Source organism: Mytilinidion resinicola, assembly GCF_010093595.1.
Source record: "Mytilinidion resinicola strain CBS 304.34 unplaced genomic scaffold BDZ99scaffold_7, whole genome shotgun sequence".
Lineage (NCBI taxonomy): Eukaryota > Fungi > Ascomycota > Dothideomycetes > Mytilinidiales > Mytilinidiaceae > Mytilinidion > Mytilinidion resinicola.
Window position 1 is genome coordinate 1,501,489 of NW_022985443.1, and position 20,386 is coordinate 1,521,874.

At 53.0% G+C, this 20,386-nt stretch overlaps 8 protein-coding genes across 8 annotated transcripts in view; 2 read left to right on the top strand and 6 right to left on the bottom strand.

The window, feature by feature from the left end:
• Positions 1–866: 866 nt before the first annotated feature.
• On the bottom strand, positions 867–1,895 carry BDZ99DRAFT_497482 (uncharacterized protein; the record flags this gene model as incomplete). Its single annotated transcript, XM_033723518.1, has 2 exons — positions 867–1,514; positions 1,812–1,895. 2 exons carry the CDS (start codon positions 1,893–1,895, stop codon positions 993–995), a joined length of 606 nt encoding a protein of 201 aa, XP_033578809.1. The 3' UTR covers positions 867–992.
• Positions 1,896–5,156: 3,261 nt separating this feature from the next.
• Positions 5,157–5,568, bottom strand: BDZ99DRAFT_281817 (uncharacterized protein). The gene has a single exon (XM_033714006.1). The coding sequence runs from the start codon at positions 5,476–5,478 to the stop codon at positions 5,266–5,268; it is 213 nt and encodes a 70-aa protein (XP_033578810.1). The 5' UTR covers positions 5,479–5,568; the 3' UTR covers positions 5,157–5,265.
• Positions 5,569–5,659: 91 nt separating this feature from the next.
• Positions 5,660–6,810, bottom strand: BDZ99DRAFT_384456 (uncharacterized protein; the record flags this gene model as incomplete). The annotated part of the gene is made up of 3 exons (XM_033715381.1): positions 5,660–6,459; positions 6,589–6,703; positions 6,769–6,810. 3 exons carry the CDS (start codon positions 6,808–6,810, stop codon positions 5,660–5,662), a joined length of 957 nt encoding a protein of 318 aa, XP_033578811.1.
• Positions 6,811–7,113: 303 nt separating this feature from the next.
• BDZ99DRAFT_560336 (uncharacterized protein) lies at positions 7,114–8,178 on the top strand (the record flags this gene model as incomplete). Its single annotated transcript, XM_033727290.1, has 1 exon — positions 7,114–8,178. The coding sequence occupies exon 1, from the start codon at positions 7,276–7,278 to the stop codon at positions 8,176–8,178; it is 903 nt and encodes a 300-aa protein (XP_033578812.1). The 5' UTR covers positions 7,114–7,275.
• Positions 8,179–10,102: 1,924 nt separating this feature from the next.
• On the bottom strand, positions 10,103–11,428 carry BDZ99DRAFT_487408 (uncharacterized protein; the record flags this gene model as incomplete). The annotated part of the gene is made up of 3 exons (XM_033722829.1): positions 10,103–10,213; positions 10,272–10,924; positions 10,978–11,428. 3 exons carry the CDS (start codon positions 11,426–11,428, stop codon positions 10,103–10,105), a joined length of 1,215 nt encoding a protein of 404 aa, XP_033578813.1.
• Positions 11,429–11,840: 412 nt separating this feature from the next.
• BDZ99DRAFT_508099 (NADH-ubiquinone oxidoreductase-like protein 20.8 kDa subunit) lies at positions 11,841–12,527 on the top strand (the record flags this gene model as incomplete). Its single annotated transcript, XM_033724298.1, has 4 exons — positions 11,841–11,860; positions 11,914–12,141; positions 12,228–12,360; positions 12,417–12,527. The coding sequence occupies 4 exons, from the start codon at positions 11,841–11,843 to the stop codon at positions 12,498–12,500; spliced, it is 465 nt and encodes a 154-aa protein (XP_033578814.1). The 3' UTR covers positions 12,501–12,527.
• A 1,252-nt stretch (positions 12,528–13,779) lies between these two features.
• On the bottom strand, positions 13,780–18,480 carry BDZ99DRAFT_497485 (uncharacterized protein; the record flags this gene model as incomplete). The annotated part of the gene is made up of 1 exon (XM_033723519.1): positions 13,780–18,480. The coding sequence occupies one exon, from the start codon at positions 18,478–18,480 to the stop codon at positions 14,170–14,172; it is 4,311 nt and encodes a 1,436-aa protein (XP_033578815.1). The 3' UTR covers positions 13,780–14,169.
• Positions 18,481–20,154: 1,674 nt separating this feature from the next.
• The window catches only part of BDZ99DRAFT_497486 (uncharacterized protein), a gene marked incomplete at its 5' end in the record, with an annotated part of 3,398 nt that continues 3,166 nt past the window's right edge, over positions 20,155–20,386 (bottom strand). Inside the window, one exon of the mRNA XM_033723520.1 lies at positions 20,155–20,386.

Genomic DNA, 20,386 nt, shown 5'->3' on the forward strand with positions numbered 1-20,386 from the left:
GGACCGTGGACTCAACAATCCCCGGGATTGAGTTGGTGGCAGACGGCGTGGTATGTGTGAGAAGTTCTGCATGTTGTGGTTTGGTTAGCTAACCGTTCGTTAGTATTGTTCCCATAAGCGGTTACCCGAATTGATTGAGGTTTTCTTTGATCGGGCCGGCTCCGGAGCGTACAGTCGCCCAGTACAGTGGAGCTCCACGTACAGTCTCTCTACACAGCACAACCACGTTCAGGCATTAAATTAAAAGTGCATATTCTAACTATAGACTAGGAGAGACTGGGAGGAATTTTTTACCTTCTTAAAATCTAAAGATATACAGAAATATAAAGAAAGAGGAGTTTCTATGCACGTTGCCAGGGAGGGCAACCCCTACTATTATACCTCCTCTGGGGCCCCCAGTACCTCTAATGCTCTATTTCTAGATCTACCCTAGAAATATATACAGGTCATAGATATTTTAACAGGCTGTGGAAGTCTCTATAGATAGTAAGGCGTGGCGGACTGGCCAGCTGGGGAAAAAGTTTAGAATTCAAGCTAAGCGAGGGACATGATTGAAATTACGTGCAGTGTGATGAGATGAACGCCCACTGTACGAGAGCACTGTACGCTCCCGCCCCGTTCTTTGATGCATGGCTACATGCAAGTTCCGAAATGCTCGTGCTGAAAGCCACCTCGTGCACAAAGCCATCTCAGACACGATTCCATAGAAAAAGACTATATTCGCGTGATGTGTTATCTGTAAGTTTAAATGGAAGCCATTCAGGGGCAGTTGATCGCTTAGGTAATCCATCATGTGAGCATACACGTGACGAGTTGCAAGTCAGCAAGGGGTGCGGCACAGTTCCTCAACCATCACATTCGCTGCATATGCCCCTCTGAGCCTAAACTCCGTCAGGGTCTGGGTCTAAGTCTCCTCCAAACCAGATCACGTCTCTCCCAAGCAAATCAGCAGTAAGCCATCCTCCCTGCCCCCAACTCCTCTCCCTATCCCCTCAAAACACCCCCTCACACCCCTCATCCCTACACAACCGCCCACTCGCACACATCTCACAACCCCCACTACCCGTCGCATTCGCCACCAGCCAGCAATTCGCTGCCGGCTGCGAATGCGTCACCGCGTACCCCAGATCCGCGCGAATCGTGAACCCCACACAGAGCGTTTGCCGCGCGAGATGGTTCATGCTCGTGCACGCGTCCATGCAGTCCTGCAACGAGTAGGCGACGAGAGCGGCTATGGCGGTGGCGTTTGGCGTCCCGCTTGCTCTTTCGGCCCGCGGCTGCGAGCCATTCTCGTTGGCACCGTGGCGGGACAGGGAGGTGGCGTTCGTGCAGCGGAAGGCGCAGGCGCCGTCGGTGTCGTGGAGGAGGGAGGTGTTGGATGCGGGGGTGGGAGGGGGTGGGCAGGAGGCGGCGATTAGGGGGATGGTGGAGGGGGCCGGGGGTGTGTAGATGGCGGGGGCAGAGGAAGACGTTGGAGATGCGGACGATTGGGATGCGAGTTGCTGTTGCTGTTGCTGTTGGCGTTAGAGTTTGATCTGGGTTTTCTTGATCAGTTTACTGTGCCTTGAAGCAGTTAATGCAGAGGAGCGTAGGGGTGACCTAAGAAGGTAGTAGAATACGAAAAGCTTATTACTTGCTAGCGAACCGCCAACGCCACCACCTATAGCGGCTCCGAAAACGACCAAAGTAAGAACGAAAAGCAGCCAAAACGTGGTGGCCCGGAGACCTAAGACCCTCTTCTCAGCCGGGCTGTCGTGTCCATCGAATGCAGGAGAGTGCTCATTGTACTCCAGGCCGGCAACTGAGTACACCTGAGGAGCATCAATAGATGGTTTCGAAGGTTTGTAGTTCTGCAAGCCACTATCACCTGAGAATACCTCAGGAGCGTCAGCCATACTCCAGGCAGGTTGATGATAATAACGGGAGGTTTGACATGGATGAGAGGGGCAGAGTCGGATGTGGACGATAGATCACAATAGGTGCCCATATGCAATCTGTTACTATATTGCGGCACAGTACAGAAAGGAGACTGACACCTTGCTCGAAGAGGATTCAGTGTAGCGAGTTTACGACGTCGGCGCCTTATGACATCTGACGTCGCAATTCAATCGAAGATGGTTGGCCAAGCGGGGTTTAAAATTCCCGTAAAGGTAGGTTCGTAGAACGAGTGGGAAAAGAGACCAATGATATCGATCGATATGGCCTCTTCGTACAATTGCCGAAGCGATTCGTACTACACAATTCCTCTGACCTAAGGCAAGGAGGCAGGTGAATTGCCCGAGATCCCGGATTTAGACAAATAACGCCGCTATTAGGTTTTCCTCTCCCCTAGTGTTAAGGACGAGCCTAATTATCACCCCCTTTTTGCTGGATATCACCCCCCCTTTTGCTACATATCCCCCCCCCTAGATTTGGCCTAGCTCCGGCCCGTATCAATATTGTTCCACCAATTATATTCACTCGCTTGCCGCTTGTGCAAATCGGAAAGGATATATTCACCTCTATCTATTCTACCTAGTCTAGAAGCGGAAAGCTCCTAGATAGCCACCTCTTAGTTGCTAATTGAAAGCAACGCCGTATACACTATTATACCAAGGTCTTACGCCTGAAGATCCTCCTTCACCACGAACAGCCTCCTCCTTAGGAGTAGACAGAGGGCCATCCTTAAGGGCTGGTTGACTGTTAGGGACCAAGTAAGTAGAGCCCTGGGTCGCTGTTGGGGTGCCTGCTTGTCCGGCGGAGAGATCCGGTGTTATGTTGGTGAATTAAAAACTATTATTAAACACAATTATAGCCTAAGTAATAGTCTAACTGGTGGAACAAAGTTGTTACAGGCCGGAGGTAGGCTAAATCTAGGGGGGATGATATGTAGCAAAAAGGGGGGTGATATCCAGCAAAAAGGGGGGTGATAATTAGGCTCGTCCAATATTAATTCTCCTTCACTCGTGTCTGTTGATAGAAAGTTTGACAGGATTCCCACCGGCGTTGAAATTCGTCGAAGACTTGGGGACCATGACATTGATGCGGGTCATCCACTGGCTCTCTACTGTCTCTAAACTTGAGGCGTTGAGGACCTCTGATACCTCTTTCGTGCCAATCACGTCATCATAGTGTTTTGCGCGATTCGTAGTGGCGGGGGTATTATGGGGCATCCCAACTCGGCACCGGGTGGGGGGTTTTGATACAGGTCATCATCCTGGATTCTACGCAATATCCGTTGGCTCTTAAAAGCTCTATTGCTGGTTCGAGTCCCCTCGGCCATATCTCAGCATCTCCTACAAAAGCTACGCGTGGCTTACGAACGCTTCTTCCTCCAGCAGCTCTTCCAGTCTAGTGTCATACCTCGAAGAGCTTTGCAAGGTGAACCACGTGTAGTGAACTCATTTTTGATACAACCTGAAGGACATTTTGACAAGCCCGATGTCTTGCCGGGCTATCTCGGGCGGTAGTAGACATATGTACATACAGTGAAAGTGTGGCCCGATGGTCCAGGAAGTTATAATTAAAATGAAGCACCGCAAGTAGTGACAGAGAGCCGCAAGCAGGCTTTCGTCATATTTGAGTATAAAGGCGTTCGAATTATTTTGAAGACGCCAGGATGGAGAAAAAAATGCGGAGTAGAGCAAATCAGCTAAGATGGAAAGAAGAAGTTGAGTAGCGATTGGAGCACTGTCGTTGATATCAGAGAAAAAGAACAAGGAAGAACGACCAATTCTCGATTTGAAGTCTCACCAGACAACAATCACAAAGACCACCAGAGAAAAGGGACTATCGGGCCGTTAGCAGATAACGTCAAGGACACTGGAACAGTTCGACCGCGTCTACTACCGCGTCTACTCCCGCGTCTACTTCAGGGCATTGAAGTTAATTCAGTCCATTATGCAAAATATACACCCATCCCACACATCCGAACTGACCTTTACACCAGATTAATCCCCTACCGTCCAAAAGATCCGGATCGCCAGATCCTCACCACGTTATGTATCATTAGCCGCACAGCACCGCTATGCAGCATGCAGCATTCAGGCTAAGTGCGTTGCAGGACGGTCGTGCAGAAACCTAACAGACCCCACAGAGCGGTAGTAGTAACACGAGTGTGACTGGCCAAATTAGACGACACATCAACCTGTGCCGCATTACGCTTCCTTCAAAACGCTTTTCCAGCCAGCTTTTCCTCTTCCATAGTTCGGCATATCCCGACCATAACTCATCTCGGCATCGCCTCACAAGATTTACAGTAAGAACCGAACCACGTAGCGCATCATCGAGTCATGTCTCGCATAAACGCCCCCTGGCCCGCCAAGCCCACCCGCGTTCCCCATTATCGTTCGTCGGCTTCGCTTGCCCCAAAGCATCCTGAAGGCACTACAGGATCGGCTTCGGAGATTAAACAGGATCATCGCTGCACGCCTTTTTTCTCAGCGCCCGCGGCTCGAGAGAAAAAAAAAAAAAAACTCTCCGGCTGTCGTGTTACTGTGTTTCAAGTTTTCAGGTGGCGCCGACCGTTAGGGAGCCGCTAGTAAGGAACAGGTGCAGGCGATATGGACGCTGTGCTGTTTCTGATTCCTGCATCGTGACACAGAGCCATCGTGCAGAAAACGGCCGTCTTGTGGCACTTTGTCTGTGCGGGTGAGAGAGCCGTGTGCGAGTTTAGTTAGGGGGTTCTCCCTGTCTTTGTTCCTGTGGACGCGAAACGCAGGAAGAGAGGTACAGTATTTCGAACGATCGTGCATGCAGGCCGTTTTGTGCGAGGACAGCGCCTCGGGGTGCAGAGGATTGATTGGATGAGCTGGACTGGGTTTGTGTTGGTTTAGGTTGTGGATACATACAGCTGACAACTTGCGCATGCAGCACAAGTCTGAGACAACCGCTGCACCGTGACTCGCTCGCTTCTCCTGCGTGTCTGTCCACAACCTCTCGATTCTGGGATAGGTAGCAGCGGACCCCCAGTACATGTACGTGAGGACGGCGGTCTCGAATGTTTTGATTGGCAGTAGTTTGCTTTTGTACATTGCATGATTGCCGTTGACCACTCCACTGCGCTGCATTCAGCTGCACTCCGTTCCTTCCTCCGCTCTTATCGCAATCCAATTGAATAGTAGACGCAAGGAAACGGTAGATGCTATGGTACATAAACACATTGGACTCGGTAATAGAAACATAGGTTCGGTTTCGCATGTGCGCGCTGGCTGTACTTGCTTCCGTAGAATCATCGTCCGTCGGTCCTCAAGAGGGCCGTGAAAAGGTAGAGATAGACATTAGAACTTATAAGCGTTCGTCGAATCCGCAACGTAAACTAAGAAAAAACGTCAAGGGAAACGTAAGGGTAGCATTAACACAGCATTGAAGTAGAGGCAGAGAAATTGCATGTCTAAGGAAATAAAAGGACGTGGCGTGATAGGTTCCGCAGAAGGAAATTTTAAGCAGGCTAGAAAAGCTGACAATGGCCAATATGATACTCATGTAGTAAGGATGCATGCGCGCGCGTGAAAGATTTTGACAGAGCAATTACCTCCACACGGATTCCATAAACTGGTATCATGGCAAAATGGGTCATCATGACGGCGTGACATATAGATCATCGTCCAAACGCTTCAAAAAACACAAGTGGCCGCCGAGTCGTGTTTTTGTGTAAGTGAATCCCAAGGGGAAAAACGCCTTATATGCCGACGGTATCTTTGAATGAGCGAGGGGTGGTGGTTCTGTGTTGTTGTTGGGGATCTTCGACTCCTTCCATCCGCACATCGCGGTCGCGGTCTCGATCCCGGTCTTGGTCTCTATCTCTCGGGTCTGTTGATGAAAATGGGGCTGCTGATGCGGGTGTGTATTGCTGGGAAAACAGTGGCGGGCGTAAGCCTTCCGCTGACGCTGATCCAATTAACGAGGGTGATTCTGTATCGATTACTCCTTCTCCTCTAGGCGCTCTCTCCAGCTCTAATGGCGAGGGCTTTTGGCGCTTCCTCTTGCCTGACGACTCCTCTTCTACCTCCATGTGAGGCACCTGCGGTGTCGTTGCTACCATGGACACCATTGGTGCTGGGCCAGGTGTCATTCGACCAGACGGTAGTGGTGATGGCTCCACAGACGGGAGGGACGTCCTCTGTTTCCTGGGTGGTGGGTAGACCTCTCCTCGCGCCGCCGCTGCGTCTGCTCTTGCTTGTGCCTCTGCTTTGGTTGGCCGACCCCGCTTCTTCTTGTTTGACGGCTCAGCAACGGGCGACATCACATAGGTTGGCCCGCTCGTGTACTCGCCCGGGTAGGAGTGAGGTGGCCGAGGTTGCAGCAGGCGGCCAATCGGAGTGGACGTTTCAGGCTGTAGCGGACGTTTCTTTGGAACCTCAGGACCGGGATAGGATCCCACGACAGGAGCAGGTAGCGGAGGGCGCTGTCTATAGTCCGCGCCTGGATAGCTGGGCGCGAGGTTATCGAAGGCTTGTTGACAGGAGCGGAGCGAGCGTCCTGGACGAGCATGTTAGTGACTGCTGCGGGAGGTGAGTGTGACTCTGAACGCAAGCAAGAGGGCTTGTCAGACAGCTGGAGCAGCACAGCACTTCGGCCTAGCTGCGGGCGTCAGTTGGCTGGACGTACCGTGAGGTAGGGCAATGTCGGACCATTTGGGCTGGATCTGAGCGTCTCTGATGATGCCGTATAGCACACTCGAGGGAACGGGCGCCGCCTTAATTATCTCGGCGAGCAGATACAGCTGGCAGGGAAGGCGATTAGCGGCGTGCAGTGTGTGGGTGGGCGAATGGTGGGCTGGGTACGTACCTTCTCATGCTCGGCCCAAGGTGGATCCCTCGCAGGCTCCATGTCGTGACGCGAGAGGGTGTGCAGAGGTTCGAAGGCAAAGGAAAGAGGGTTTGGGGCGCGTGTGGTCCTCCAGTCTGGGGATATGCAGCAACTCAGATGACAGGCCGTTAGGGTGCGCGTGCAGCGTGGGCGCTCGAGGCCCGGCGCTCTGCTCTAGGTGAAGGTGACAAACGAAGGTGAGAAGGAAACAAGGGGAAAACAGAAGAGAAGAGGGCCGGTGGTGGTACTCATGCCGGAGGGCCGCGAGGTTAGCAGAGGCGGTCCATGAGGCTGGAGTCGGACGGAGGCAGAGGTGCGAAGCCTGGGAGGAATTGGTCTGTATGCACCTGTAGGGGAGAATTGCTGCACGTCCGGTTAGATGTTTTGCATTAGCTTCCCTGGGTTTAATGACGACGGCGCGCGCAAGCCCAAGCCCGTGAAGCTGCAGCACGGCGTTGCTAGCCCCAAGCGCGCTGGGATGGCACCATGGCTGGTGTGCGGTGCGAACAGCCAGGCAGCGCCCGCGTGAAGAGGCCCAGGACCCCGAGAGCAGCCCTGCGACCCGTCCTGGGCGTCGACGACGCCGTTGGCAGCCCCAAAAGAGCCGCCAAACAACGGGCCCTTGGGCGCTCTGATGGCGCAACCCAGGCGCCCCCACCACGCCGCGCAGGCCCCTGCCGCTCGTTGTGGCCGCTGCTCGCAGGGAGAGGTGCTGGAGAGCAGGCGGGAGTGCGTAAAGCGGCCCCGCTTGGCGTGCACAAGTGTCGGCTCGGCACCAGTAGCGCGGGGCACTCTACGGCCCCCGCCGCGCGTGCGTCGAACGTCTCGAGCGCCCGCCTGGCGTGGCCGGCCATCGTGGACGGCGTTATTCTGCGGAGCTGTGAGCGAGGTTGTGCATGCCAAGGACGGTCCGTTTACAAGCTCCTCCCTGCCGCCCGCACCTGTGCAGTCCAGGTCCGCCAGGGCTGCATCACCCCCAACCTCTGCCACCGCGTCGCCTGCGCTCCTATCATCGTGCTGCATCGCGCTCGTCGTGCTCGTCGTGCTGCTCGTCGCGCTGCTGGCCCGTTTCCGCTGGCATCGCCTGTGCGCCTATCACCGGCCTCCTATCAGTGCTGCTCGCACCCGCCCGCGCCGTGTCGCGACGTCCTCTCAACTCCTGCCGGCTGGGGAGCAGCGAGCTGCTATTTCGAGACCATCCCGCGTCGAACGGGGCACCGGAGGGGGGCGAGGGCTTGCAATGGCAGCTGCCGAGACGTCCGTCATGACCGCTTGGGCAAGACGAGGGCGCATCCGAATCTCTGCTCCCTCTTGTGTCTTTTTCTCACGACTTTATATGTCTCGATGCAGCAGCCCGCCGCCACGACTCGCTGGCACACTGCACACTAGCAAATCACCTCCCTCCGCGAGCTGCAACGCCACGTAGCACCAATGGGGTATTCTCAGCGGGCCGTCTGATAGAGCCGTCTGGATAGAGAGTCGACCGTCGGCCAGCGCAGTCACAGTCACAGTGACAGTGCCTGGCGAGATAGCTGCCGCGTCCACCCCCGTGCTTCCTCGGCGCGGCTCACAGAGAGGCTTTCCGTCGCCTTGAGACGGACGAGCGAGCGATGGACGAAGATATGCCTGCATGCGATCGCGGAGCCATACGGCATGTTGCCCATCTCGCGCGTGGTGGAGCGTGGTGGAGCTTGCATATTGATGCTGGCAGAATCGGCTGGCGGAATGGCCCCCCTCATCTCGAAACCAACACCCCAAATTCGACTCCGTCTCGCCCGCATATGAATTGACGTCGCTGTACGTCTCTCTGCTGCGCTCTCGTGAGCCGCAAGCGCCTTCTGCACCCTGTCTGCATCTGGTGGGGCACGCCGGTGACTTCATACGTCCCTCGCTCCACATCCAACGCTCCATCGTGTACCTTGCAGTAGTTCCAGAAGCGCTGGATAGTGCGCCAACAGGGCACGGTTCGGCTCCCGAGCCTGCCTTAATGTAGCTAAGACGGGCGGAGGATCCTCCAGAGCCCTCTGACACGATTCAATTGTGCATACGAAGCTTGCGCCCTCAGCTCTCTAACTCTTTTTACCGTACATGCATACATACACACTAGCAGAGGAATTATCGAGACCCAATCCTCCCGCATATACATGCAGCGCGCCAGAAAAATCTCCATCCCAACCCTATTCTTCAAAATGCTCACATCCCACCATTTCCATAGGCCAGCGAGCCGCATGCCCGACACCCAGACTCTGCGGCCGCATTCGCGACCCAGGGGTTCGGCCTCGGGTGCCGTCTGCTGAACCTGAACCCATGCACGCACATCTCGCTCGCTGCCCAGGTGCCAGCCAAGCAAAATATATTTCTCAGACAATCATCGTGCAGAGCCCGCATACGTACGGTGGCGGATCCCCCAGAGTTCAATGCGTGCATAATAGCTTTTCGTGGCTTCTTTTGTCCACGGAGTGTGTTCGATAGGTCGACGGCTGCTGGAAGGTGAGGAAAGAAAAAGACATCTGCAGCCCAGACAGTTCGCAGGATTGCGATGTGCAGCTGACGGAGACTCCTCCGGTCATCGCGATGCGAGCTGGACGTTTCTTGCTGGCATGACTTCGATTGCTTGACTGGGAGCTGCATGCGTGGACCCCAGTCGGCACCTGTGATTCTGGCAATACGGTACCGGCTAAGTTCCAGAGCAAACCCGCAGAAGGGCCGAACGAGAGCGTTTTTTGATTTGGTCTGAAAAGCTCGTGATAAACATAAAGCGGAAGGTCACCGTCAGCGACAAAAGAGAGAGAGAAAGTCGACAGTGCGTAGAATTGAAACACCAGATTCTTGAGACTTTTCCCAGCTATAACCGACATCATGATACCCAGGCAGCAGGCGTGAACAGAAGCTGACCGGATGTAACTTGTAGCAAAAAGGCACTACTTCCAAGACAATGCGCTCAAGAACTCCTGTAATGCAGAATTATGACTCGTACTTTACAGTGGGTATTATTTTTCTTCCCGTACTGTCTCCCCACAAAGGAAGGAGCGTTTACCTAGCTCGTAACCAAATCGCCTTCCAAATCGCTTTGTTTTCGTCAACGCAACAATAGCAATGCCTGTGCGCTCGCTATAGCAGCAAAGTCTGAATGCTATGACAGCCAATTGAATCCAAAATCTGACATGCCATCAAAGACGATCCTAACCACATCGACAGTGTGATCCGCTGCAGGCCTCACTGAAGATGCCGTTTGGATCGTCGATCTTCAACTACCGTCTCCATGTGATTGACCCAGTGGGTTGGTTCGAGGTGAAAGACCGAGCAGCGCGACCTATTTAGTAGGAGCCGGCTTCTGAGCTATTTCCCATTCCTCGTAATCCTTCCGTATGCCGTCAATCTCCTTTTTCAGATGCGTCAACTGCGAATCATAGCCCTCGAGGAGCTGAGATTGCGTTAGCCACGTGACTCCGGTAGAATGTTCAAGGGTGCATGTAACCAACCTGGCGAAGCTGCTTCTGATCTGCCTCGTTTAACACGCTCCCATCTTGCGTCTGCGTGGCTTGGCCCAGCTTCTCCGACTCGGCTTGGAGGATCTGTGCCCTAGCTCGCGCTGCTGACATCCGCGCCCATATTTCCTCCTGTCGACCGCCCAGGATGGGGTCGAACGCCTTCTTCTCCAGCTCATGCAGCTTCTTCTTTAGCTCCTCCTCCGTGCTATCCATCGCATATCCCCTGTTCCTAAGAATCTGCACCTTCGCCGCAAGCTTGACGACGCGTTGAGTGAACGCATTGTGCCTATTCCTCGCCTCGTTGCACCGCACTTGAGTCTTCAGGTCATGGTTCTGCATGAGGAACTTCAAGTGATCGTTGATCTCGTGGAGTTTCTTCGTGAGGAGGTTGACCGCATTGTCCTGTAGCTGGATTCGAGTGTGTATTGCCTGAAAACCGCGCAGGAGGAAGGGCACACATTCTACGTTGGGCCTCTTCGCTAGTGCCTCATCCCATTTGACTGGGTCTTCGTCCGGTCCGGGTTCATATTTGATGGCGTCGGGCCCGACTTGGTTGTATGTGTATCCTTCGAACGCGCAGGCGGCGTCGTTGGCGTTCCATTTCTTATAGAGCAACGCGACCTGCTCCAAGGTGGGCTTTTCGCCTTTTCCGCCGGTTAGCAAAATCTAGCGTAGATGTGATTCGTATCGAACTTACGAGGACCGGCTGGTTTGTCCAAAGATACACCCAATGCTGATGCCCTTAAAGGTGGCAGTCCGCTCTGTTGTGATTGCTGCGCTTGAGGCTGGGGTTGGGGTAAGAGGCCGCCGAACAAACTCTGCTGAGGCTGTTGTTGTTGCTGCTGCTGCTGTGAAGCTCCAAGCTGAGATCCGCCAAAGAGGCTTCCCGCTGGAGCTGCTGCTCCCCCAGCTGCTGTTCCTCCCAGGGTGCCGCCGAAGAGGTTTCCCGTTTGACGTTGAGGTTGCTGGATCGAGCCGCCGAACAAGCTGCCAGTCGCAGCAGGTTGCTGGGTCGAGCCGCCGAACAAACTGCCACTCGGGGCAGGTTGCTGAGGCTGCTGGGTTGAGGCGCCGAATAGACCACCAGTGGGAGCCGTGGTACTTCCGAGCAGCGTCCCAAACTTCTGGGGCTGTGATTGCTGAAACATGGCGGCGGCAATGTGCTGTGTTCTTTCTGGAGACGCAGAAGTATAGGCTTTGCGAGTGAACGTTGGCTCAACGCGGGAGTCGAGAAGGGTCAGGTAGGCGCGAGCTCGGGCGGACGCGTCGGCGGAAGTGGAATGTAATGAACGGAAGGTCGTCGGGTGGCGAGGTTCGCGGAGAGGCTGTTTATGGGCGGTCCATGGGGGTGGAGGGCGTGGATGGTGCCGGCGACTTGGACAAAAGCAGTGTTTTGTTGCGCGTGGAATCTTCGAAGGAGAGCTTCAAGCCAGCCGTCAGTCCAGCCAATCAGACAAGCCGCGATCGAACTTCACAACCTCACCCGAGCCTCACAAACCTCCGCGCCCATCCACCGCCTCTCCACTCCTCCAAAACACCCATTGCGGCCGCATATTCAAGATGGCCGCGAGGCAGCCCAGGTGTGTGCTCCTCGGGAAGCCATTGGTGCTATCGACTGACCACAGCCGCCCAGATTCAACTCGCACGTCCTCATCGACACCACCCCTCTACCCGACGACATCCCCAAGGTCAAGGAGATTGGAGCCAGCTCTGCACCCCTTCTTAGCGCGTCCTACTTCATCGGTGCCCGCTGTAAACCATACAATGATGACTACATGATGTGCAAGACCGAGGCCAATGGTCGGGGAGAGCTGGACTGTATGAAGGAGGGACGGAAGGTCACTCGATGTGCCGCTAGCGTGTACGAGCTTCCCCAGTCATGTTTATGCCATACGACACCTTGGGAAGCTATGGGAGAGCTCTCTGGCTGACAATTGGGCCGTGTAGGATCGAGGACATCAACAAGCATTGCCTAGAACAGTTCCGGTCGAACTGGAAGTGTCTGGAGAACAACAACCACCAGATGTGGAACTGCCGGGGCTCGGAAAAGAATCTGAACACGTGTGTGTTCGAGAATCTGGTAAGCTGCTTTGCGATGCTCATCGACGAAGATTCCGAGCTAATCTACGGCCTTAGAAATTGGAGAAGACAATACCAAACACTCCCAAGGGTGAGGAACCCGTGCATTTGCGGAAGAAGCAGATTTTTGCCATGCATTGAGATTTGCGCAACCTGTACATTACCAGCAATCATTCAAAGCAATGGGAAGATAGTCGCACTTGATGTGCCCGTGTAGTATCGAATTGTGTGCCCCAGTACATATACGCGTTCTCTTTCGTCCATACCCTCAACTGGAATCCCGTTTTGATACATATCCTATTCTATGTTCGTGAGTGAATTGCTCGAAATGACGCAAGTGCTAGCTCCAATACATCCCCAGGTTGTATTTCCTCGAGCTCTCATAGTTGACTTATCTCATTGGATACGTACGAAAACTTCTTAGGCGCAAGCCAGGGGTAGAGTCCTGTTTGTTTTCATTGATGCCTTTGCTTGTCGTTCAATTCTCAGATCAACTCCCGGTGAATGCCACCATCCTACTTTTCCTAGCCACAAATGACAAATAATTTCACCCTGTCACTGTCCTTCGGGACCGGACCAATAATGAAACTATGTAGTTTGCAGGCGGGAGGTACATGGCGGAGTTGGTTTGCGGCATAGCGCCGGGCGCAGATACCCCAAGTCACCAAACCAAAACCCGTTGGAATCTGCGAAATGTAACAAATCCTCCACTTTGACATTACTTCTTCCTATCTTCTCTGTCCTGTTGGCCTGGATTTCGCACTATGGATTTAGCGTTTGTTTCTTGGCTTTCCTGCAAAAATCGTCCGTCTGCAGCGGGCGGTTTTCATACGGCTTCGGCCTGAATTTTTTGTTGTTTGGGGGGGGGGGAACAGGGACGAGATGCTGGGGGAAAATACCATGGGTTCGATTCGGTAAGTGGGTGTTGTTTCTTTTTTGCTCAGGTTTTGTTTGTCTTATGGCTCGCGGTGAATGGTTTGGAACATGACATATCTTTCAAGACGACCTCAACACATTCCAGGCAAGTATGTTCCAGTGCCTTTCCATAGGTATCCGTACACTTTCCTGCCGCTGTCTGTGGGGCTTCAACCTAATAATAGAACCCGGGGGCAGCGGATGCACTTCCAATCTTCGTACACCCTGTTGACCATGTCTAGGGTAGCCTCGCAAGTTTACCACTTGGCTAGAATGCCGAAGTTCTCAGAACGCTGAGAGTACTATGAAGCTCCTCATGTAGCGGTAGCAAAGTGTACGGATTTTTATGGCGAAGCATTGTATGGACCTTTCTAGCTCGAACGTTGCGCCTCAGAATACATGACAAATTTCCGCCTGTCTTAAGAAACTAGGCTCTCTTGTCAGGCATTCGAAACACACATGCACCATCAGCCAACACATGCACGATTCTTGACTTGAGTCTCAGCTTCATTGTTTCTATAGACATCTTTCGTCCCTGTTGACAGCTAATTCATCGCCGCGATAACCAAACGCTTGAAGAAAACAAGGTATCATACCAGTACCAGCAACCGAACTCCAACCCATTTGTTCAAGCCCAAGCCCAAGCCCGGCCTTCCCATGTCCATCCTTTCTCACGCCAACAAGACCGGATATTTTTTGGTGAAACCAGCACGCGGCTTCCAACTGTCAGGTCGGAAAGCCTCCCATACCCTCGCCACCGATCCCTACATATTGCTTTGTCGAACACACAGCTGTCAGGCTGTGCATAATGACTAGCACCGTATAGGAATGAGACGAGAGCAGGTGTGTACTGGTTTTTTTGGTTTTTTTTCTCGTCGGGAAGGACGACCAAATCCTATACCGACCAACGGGAGTTTTGAAGACACTTTTGCTGGTCTACAACGCCTGGTTTTTCTTTAGGCATATGCTCTCCCTCCGCGCCCTTCTCCTTTCCGTGAGTCGCACCGAGACAGCCATCCTGAGACTCTTTCTTCGCGTCGACACGCGCATCAGGCTTGAGTGTGAAGCTTATTAACCCACTTTTACGTTCTCGCTTCCTGTCTGCGATTTCTGCCAGCCGCTTGCATACTTCTCGGGCCTCGATCGTTCCATCCCGCAAGCCAATGCTGGCCATGAGGTCCCCAATAGAAGTAGGCTTGTCGGTGGCCAAGTAACGTATCAACTCTTGACTGGAGGGAAGCTTGGTCAAGTCCGGCTGGGTCGTCACTTCTTCTGAGTCCTCTGTGGGGGAGTCTGCGATAGGTTCGAGTTTCTGTCGGGTAAGATAAAGCGCATCCTTATTCAGGCCGAAAGGATCGCTCAAAAACTTTTCTTTCTCTTGCTTGAGCTGTTCAAGAGCACTCTGCCATTGAGGACCGGTCAACACCCCTCGCCGTTGTTTCCCTAGTCTGAGCTCTTCGTTGCAATACGCTAAGTCCTCAGTTGCTGCTTTCAGACACTGGCTAAGGTCTTTTATGACCAGGTGAAGGAGGTTAGCAGTGCTCGTTCCTATTAAAGGAGTGAGAAGGTCTCTCAAAACGAGTCTCAGACATTCAGTCATCTCGTCAAGCCGGTACCCGATGTTCCATGCCTCACGAGCTGTGAAGTTGACCAGGTTCCGCCCTTTGTCCAGCTGGTTATACTGCAAATTCACACGCTCCATTACTTGCAGCTGGCCTATCTGACCGAACAATCTGCGGAAGCTGTATAAAAGTTCGTTTACGCTCGGTCGGTGGTCTTCGAATTTCTGGCACCTGCTTTGGGCTGCATCCATTTGTGTGCGGACAAGGTTGCTCTGAAGCTGCTTCGCCTGGCCTTGAGCGTCTTCCAGTTGCTTAGTCAGACGGAAGATAGTCTCTTGAAGCTCAAGCACATTGCCATGGCCTGGCTGGAAATGCTTGGCTTCGACTATTGCCTTGATGCGAGCATATTGGCCGTTCTCTTTGAGAAGACGAGCATGGGCATTGTTGAGATCCTGCACCAATGATTCCAGTTTCGCCTTCTGATTCCAGAGCTCGTTTTGTTCGGCCTTCGCTTTCCCATAGCTGCTATTGAGAACTTCATTCATTCTCTCAAGACTTGCGGTCTCGACCTTTTCTTGATCTATTTGAGTCGCAAGAGCCGCGTTCGCATGGGAAAGATGGGAAATCTTCACCTCTTTCTCGGAAGCTACGGAGGTGTCGTGCCTATGCTGCACGACAAGCTCATCGTATTTCTTTTGGAGAGACTCCTTCTCCGCCGCGAGGACTTCATTCTCTTTCTTTGTGTCTCGAATCGTCGCAAAGAGACCAGCCATCTGGACATCGTAATCTGCTTTGGCTTTCGTGAACTTTGCAAACGTATCGCATTTCTCTGAGCTGAGCTTGTCGAGGTCGGTCTCTAGATCCCGAACTCTGATGCGAAGAGCCTGGGTTGAGGTAATGGCATCGTTGAGTTCACCCCTTAGCGTAGTCCTAGCCTGTTCTGACTCCCGACACTGCTTCTCGAATGCCCGACAAGCCTCGCTACGCTGTGAAATCCGGGCGGTGGTCTCTTGAAGTTGTGACTCGAGAACATTCATCTCTCCTGCCAGTCTGTCGGCTTCAGCCTTATGGGATTGCTCCAGCTTCGCCAGTCCATCTTCATGCTGAGCGACCATGGCAGCCAGAGAGTTCTTGTGGGCCTCACACGAGTCGTTAAGCGTCTTCACGACGCCTTCTTTCTCCTTCGTGATTTCGACAAGCTTCAAAGTAAGCTTCTTAGATTCCTCCGCAGAGACGTTATTGCCCGCCTCTAGATCATGATTCTTCGACCGGAGCTCTGCGACGACCTTCTCCATGTCCCGGACACTGTCCAACTTTCTCGTGGCTTCGGTAAGGTCGGATTCCTTAGAGGCGACAAGCTGCTCCAAAATCTCTTTTTCCTTATCCTTGGCCTCCACTAAACCCTTCCAAACTGTGCGCTCCTCTTCGAGAGCCTGGCGGCTTGCACTCGCGTGCGCAGTCTCATATGCTAGTTCCTGTCGAACATCTTCAAGATCGACCCGTAGCTCCTCGGCTTCGAGCGACGTCTTCGCCTTCATCTCCTCGATCTCTGCAACCAACTCGTTGATCCGAGCTGCGGAGGTGTCGGCTCCACGCTCCAAAGTTGCTTTGGCCGTGCACAGTTCTTCGACTTCAGTCTTCAGCCCACGGATCTTCAATTCCAACACTTTCTTCTTCGAATTTGCCTCTTGCTCAGCACTCTTCAGGATATCTCGTTCTTGACGAAGTATAGTTACTTGACCTTCAAGGTCCTTGACGGTCTGAGTTGTCGCAATGTTTTGGCCTTCGTTGGCAGCGAGATTCTCACGGACGTCATCAATAATTTTGTCTTTAGCGGCCAAGGCCGCCATTCCGCTTTCTCTCTCCTGCTTGAGCTCATTGCGGATCGAGGCCGTCTTTTCAGCCTCCAAGATTAAAGCCTGTTTGTTCTCCTCAAGTGTGATTCCGAGGGTTTCGGATACCTCAGTCTTTTCACGGAGCTCAAACCGGAGCGAATCGCTGTTTGCAACCTCGACTCGCAAGCTTCGATCTTTGGCATCTGATGCAATTTGGAGGGCTTCGGCATGGCTCGAAAGCTCGGCGTTCTGCTTACTTAGCGCTGTGATTGTTCGATTAGCGTCGTCCAGATCGGTTTTGGCCCGTAGAACCTCCTCTTCATGCTTGGACCTTTCAGAGGAGAGTTGGGCACGATGAGTTTCCAGATCCTTTTTGCGATCCTCCTGCTCTTTCCTGAGCTCCTGGAGACATGCCAGCTGCGTAGCTTGATCTGCAAGCTTGACACCGTAAGCGGCGTTTTCCGACTCCAGGCTTTGGATCACTGAAATGGATTTGACCTTTTCATCTTGCAATTCTTGCCGCATCCCACGACCTTTGATTCCCATGATCTTGACCACGAATTTCAACCAGTTCATCTTTGCCCGCAGTGCGCGGCCCTCGTCCTGGAGAGTTCGGATTGTGCAAAGTTGTTCGCCTTGCAACGTCCTGTGATCTTTGTGGCTCTCTTGCAGGTTCCAAAAGTCAGATGCAATCTTCTTTCGGGAATATCTGAGCTCCTGAACCTCCACCATGGCGTCCTGGAGGCGCGACTCTACATCCCCCCGAGCTTGCACGGCCTCAGTGAGTAACGAGTCTAGCGCCCGGTTGTGATTACCGAGGCTAGTTTTCTCATTCTTTGCAGTCAATAGTTGCTCCATCAATGAGTTTATCTCCCGCTCGTGCTTGCGCTTGAGATCCCCTAGATCGGCCTTGTGCTGTGATGCGAGCTCCTGGCGGACTCGCGATTCGGTCTTAGCCAGGATTGCCTTCTGACACTGTACAAGAACTTTCGTATCGGCGCGCCGCTGTTGCTTGAATTCCTGCATATCGTTCCTGTGATGAAGATCCATCGTGAAGAGGCTAGCAAGGAGGTGCTCTCGTTGAACAGCAGCATTTCTAAGTTGGCCTCGAAGTTCCACAAGGGCGGAATCCTCCCAACCAGCTGCATACTTGAACCCTTCTTCGGCAAGGTTCATGTATTTATCGATGAGATAGAACTGAGGGTTCTCGGTGGCAAACTGTGGAACTAACGATGCCGCGAGGTTGAGGAGCCTCTTCACTGTTCTTCCTTTACAGCCAGGCATTCGGGTTAACATGCTTGGGCCATATCGATGCAGAAGAACAAGGAGCAGAGCCGATATGGTATCCGAGGTTATATTTGCTCCCGCCAGAAAGGTTGCTACGTTTTTGATGGCTAGTGTGTGCGTCGAGGTGGAGGTTGATGGAGGGCTTGATGGTGAGTCGGAGGATGTTGGAGAGGACAGAGTTGTTGATGCAGGATTGGACGACGCTGAAGATATGGCTGGCGACGAGAGGTTTCCTGACAATTCAATCGACTCGAAGTTTGCCGACGTCGCCAGTTGCTGACGGGGGCTGAAGGCTGCATCACCGCGCGTGAGGTTCTCGAAAGATACATTTGGATTTTCTTGCGTCTTGACAGGGGGGGAATCGAGAGCCGGGACATCTGGCACGTCTTTTTGAAACGGTGATAGTACTGTGAGAGCAACACCGCCGCCGATGGCACCATCGATGGACGCGAGGATGGATGGCGCGACATCAATAGCAGCGCCAACGAAGCCAGCGCGCTGGCGACGCTGAGCACCGTTCATTGTTGCGGAAAAAAAGAGTTAAAGAAATTCGATAGAGGGAGGTGCACGCAGGTCAGATAGCAACGTGGTGGGTGATGAGGTTGTAACTGTGCTGTGTGTCGTGGAGGAGCTGCCAGCTGCGGGCTGCGGGCTATGAGGTCAAAACTCCATGCGGGAGCGGAAAGTCGCGGATGTGATAGCCGACAGGCCAAGCATGCTGGCACAGCAAAATGGTGAATGTGCATCTCGATTGAGTCAACGCGCTTGCGACCAGGAGGTTGAGGTTGTGGTGAATAACATCGTTCGTAAATAGCGCAAGCGAACCGGCACAACGTAGTTCATTGTCGGCTGAATCTAATGTGTCTATGCTGGATCCTATAGTATAGGTTTTGAATATGAACTTATATACTTTACTCAACCTGTGGGTTACAGGGGCTATACGTTCACCTCGCCCACACCTGGGGGTGTTGTATTCGTCTATCTTAGACAGTAGTAGGGGAGTAGCTGCGCTTAGGGGCGCTAAAGAACCTAGTGAGCTCGTGGATGATGATGGCAAAGCCATATTTTTATATGTACGAGGCGCACAGCGTAAAATAGATCGAAGGGATTGAGCCACTGACTGCCCATCAGACAGCTAAACAGAATGTTTGTTCGAGAGCAAGCCCTCCAGAATGATAGGATTGATCGCAGTCGAAGATCGTAGTACTGGGTCACAACTTGGAATTCATGGTAGCTATAGGCTTATGAGATGAATGGAATGGGCAGGTCTTTGCATCTACCTTTTGGCCTCTTGGACTATTGATTGAAGAGAAAAAGAAATGCTGCCTAATGAACATGACAGTGTCGATCGCGACGCAGATCCACAGAACCCCACCGGTGGGCCTACCTAGTAAGCAGCAGCACGCTGAGAAAATCCTTCGCAGATTGTTTGCTGTGCATAGGACCGTTCATATAAGCAGACAGTTTACTTGGTACCTTGGTGCAGTTGTTGAACGGCACACTTCGGGTTGAACTGTGCTGATAAATCGCCGGGGATCGGCGGGGAATATCAAAGACTTTCTACTGAAATACTAAGGTGTAAGATCTGGGGTATGTTGACGTTGCGCGGGTCGTGTAGACGGAGGATGGAAATGGGACGGGATGCAGAGAAGATGGCCAAGAGATCGGGAGATTAGATATTCTGGTTTAGAAGCTCTTCAGCTCCAACATTTACATCCCTGTGAACCTTTACCCAGTTCACGGTATTTAGACATTTATATGTCGGGCTGAAACTTCTGGGGACGACTTCCAGCCCGGCGTAGTAGTCGTGGGTGGGCGTTGCGGGAGCCATAGCGGCGGCTAACGCTATGGGGCTGGAGGACGACGCTTGGACGACGCTTCCCGTTGACATAGCGGGAAGAAGTTCGCCTGGTCATATCAATGATTTCTGCAGGAAGGTTAATGTACGCAACTGCACGCAGCGGGCTAGCATCGGAGCCTTAGCGCGGCGTTGGCACTTGGAACGGACGCTGGCAGCCAGCCCAGCCAAAGCTGTCGACATCGTTTCATTGGCTTCCCAAGGCCAAATCAGTGGACCCGTCGCCCTTTACGCCAACATGTCGAGCACAATGTCCGTCAGACATTAGTTTCGAAGAATTCAGAGTACATGGATCAAGTGTAGGCAAATTGCTTGGGTTTTGATTGTCTCCATTGGATCTACCTTCCATCGCTATGTCCACCGTTATGCCCATGTGAAAGCACAGGGGAAAAGAAACAAGCGCCCATAGAGATCAAACAATCCACCGTTCACAATAAGAGCAATCCATACTCGCACCACCAGCAAACCCGAGATTCCCTTCATGTGAAGCCAGCACGCGGCCCTTCTCTTAAAGCCCCCCAAGTCGACCACAAGGTCCGAAGACTATGCAGCCGACGAGGAGCCAAGATC

Bases quoted from the DNA above. Each gene is read 5' to 3' on its own strand.
- BDZ99DRAFT_281817 (XM_033714006.1), bottom strand. From the start codon at position 5,478: ATGCATCCTTACTACATGAGTATCATATTGGCCATTGTCAGCTTTTCT.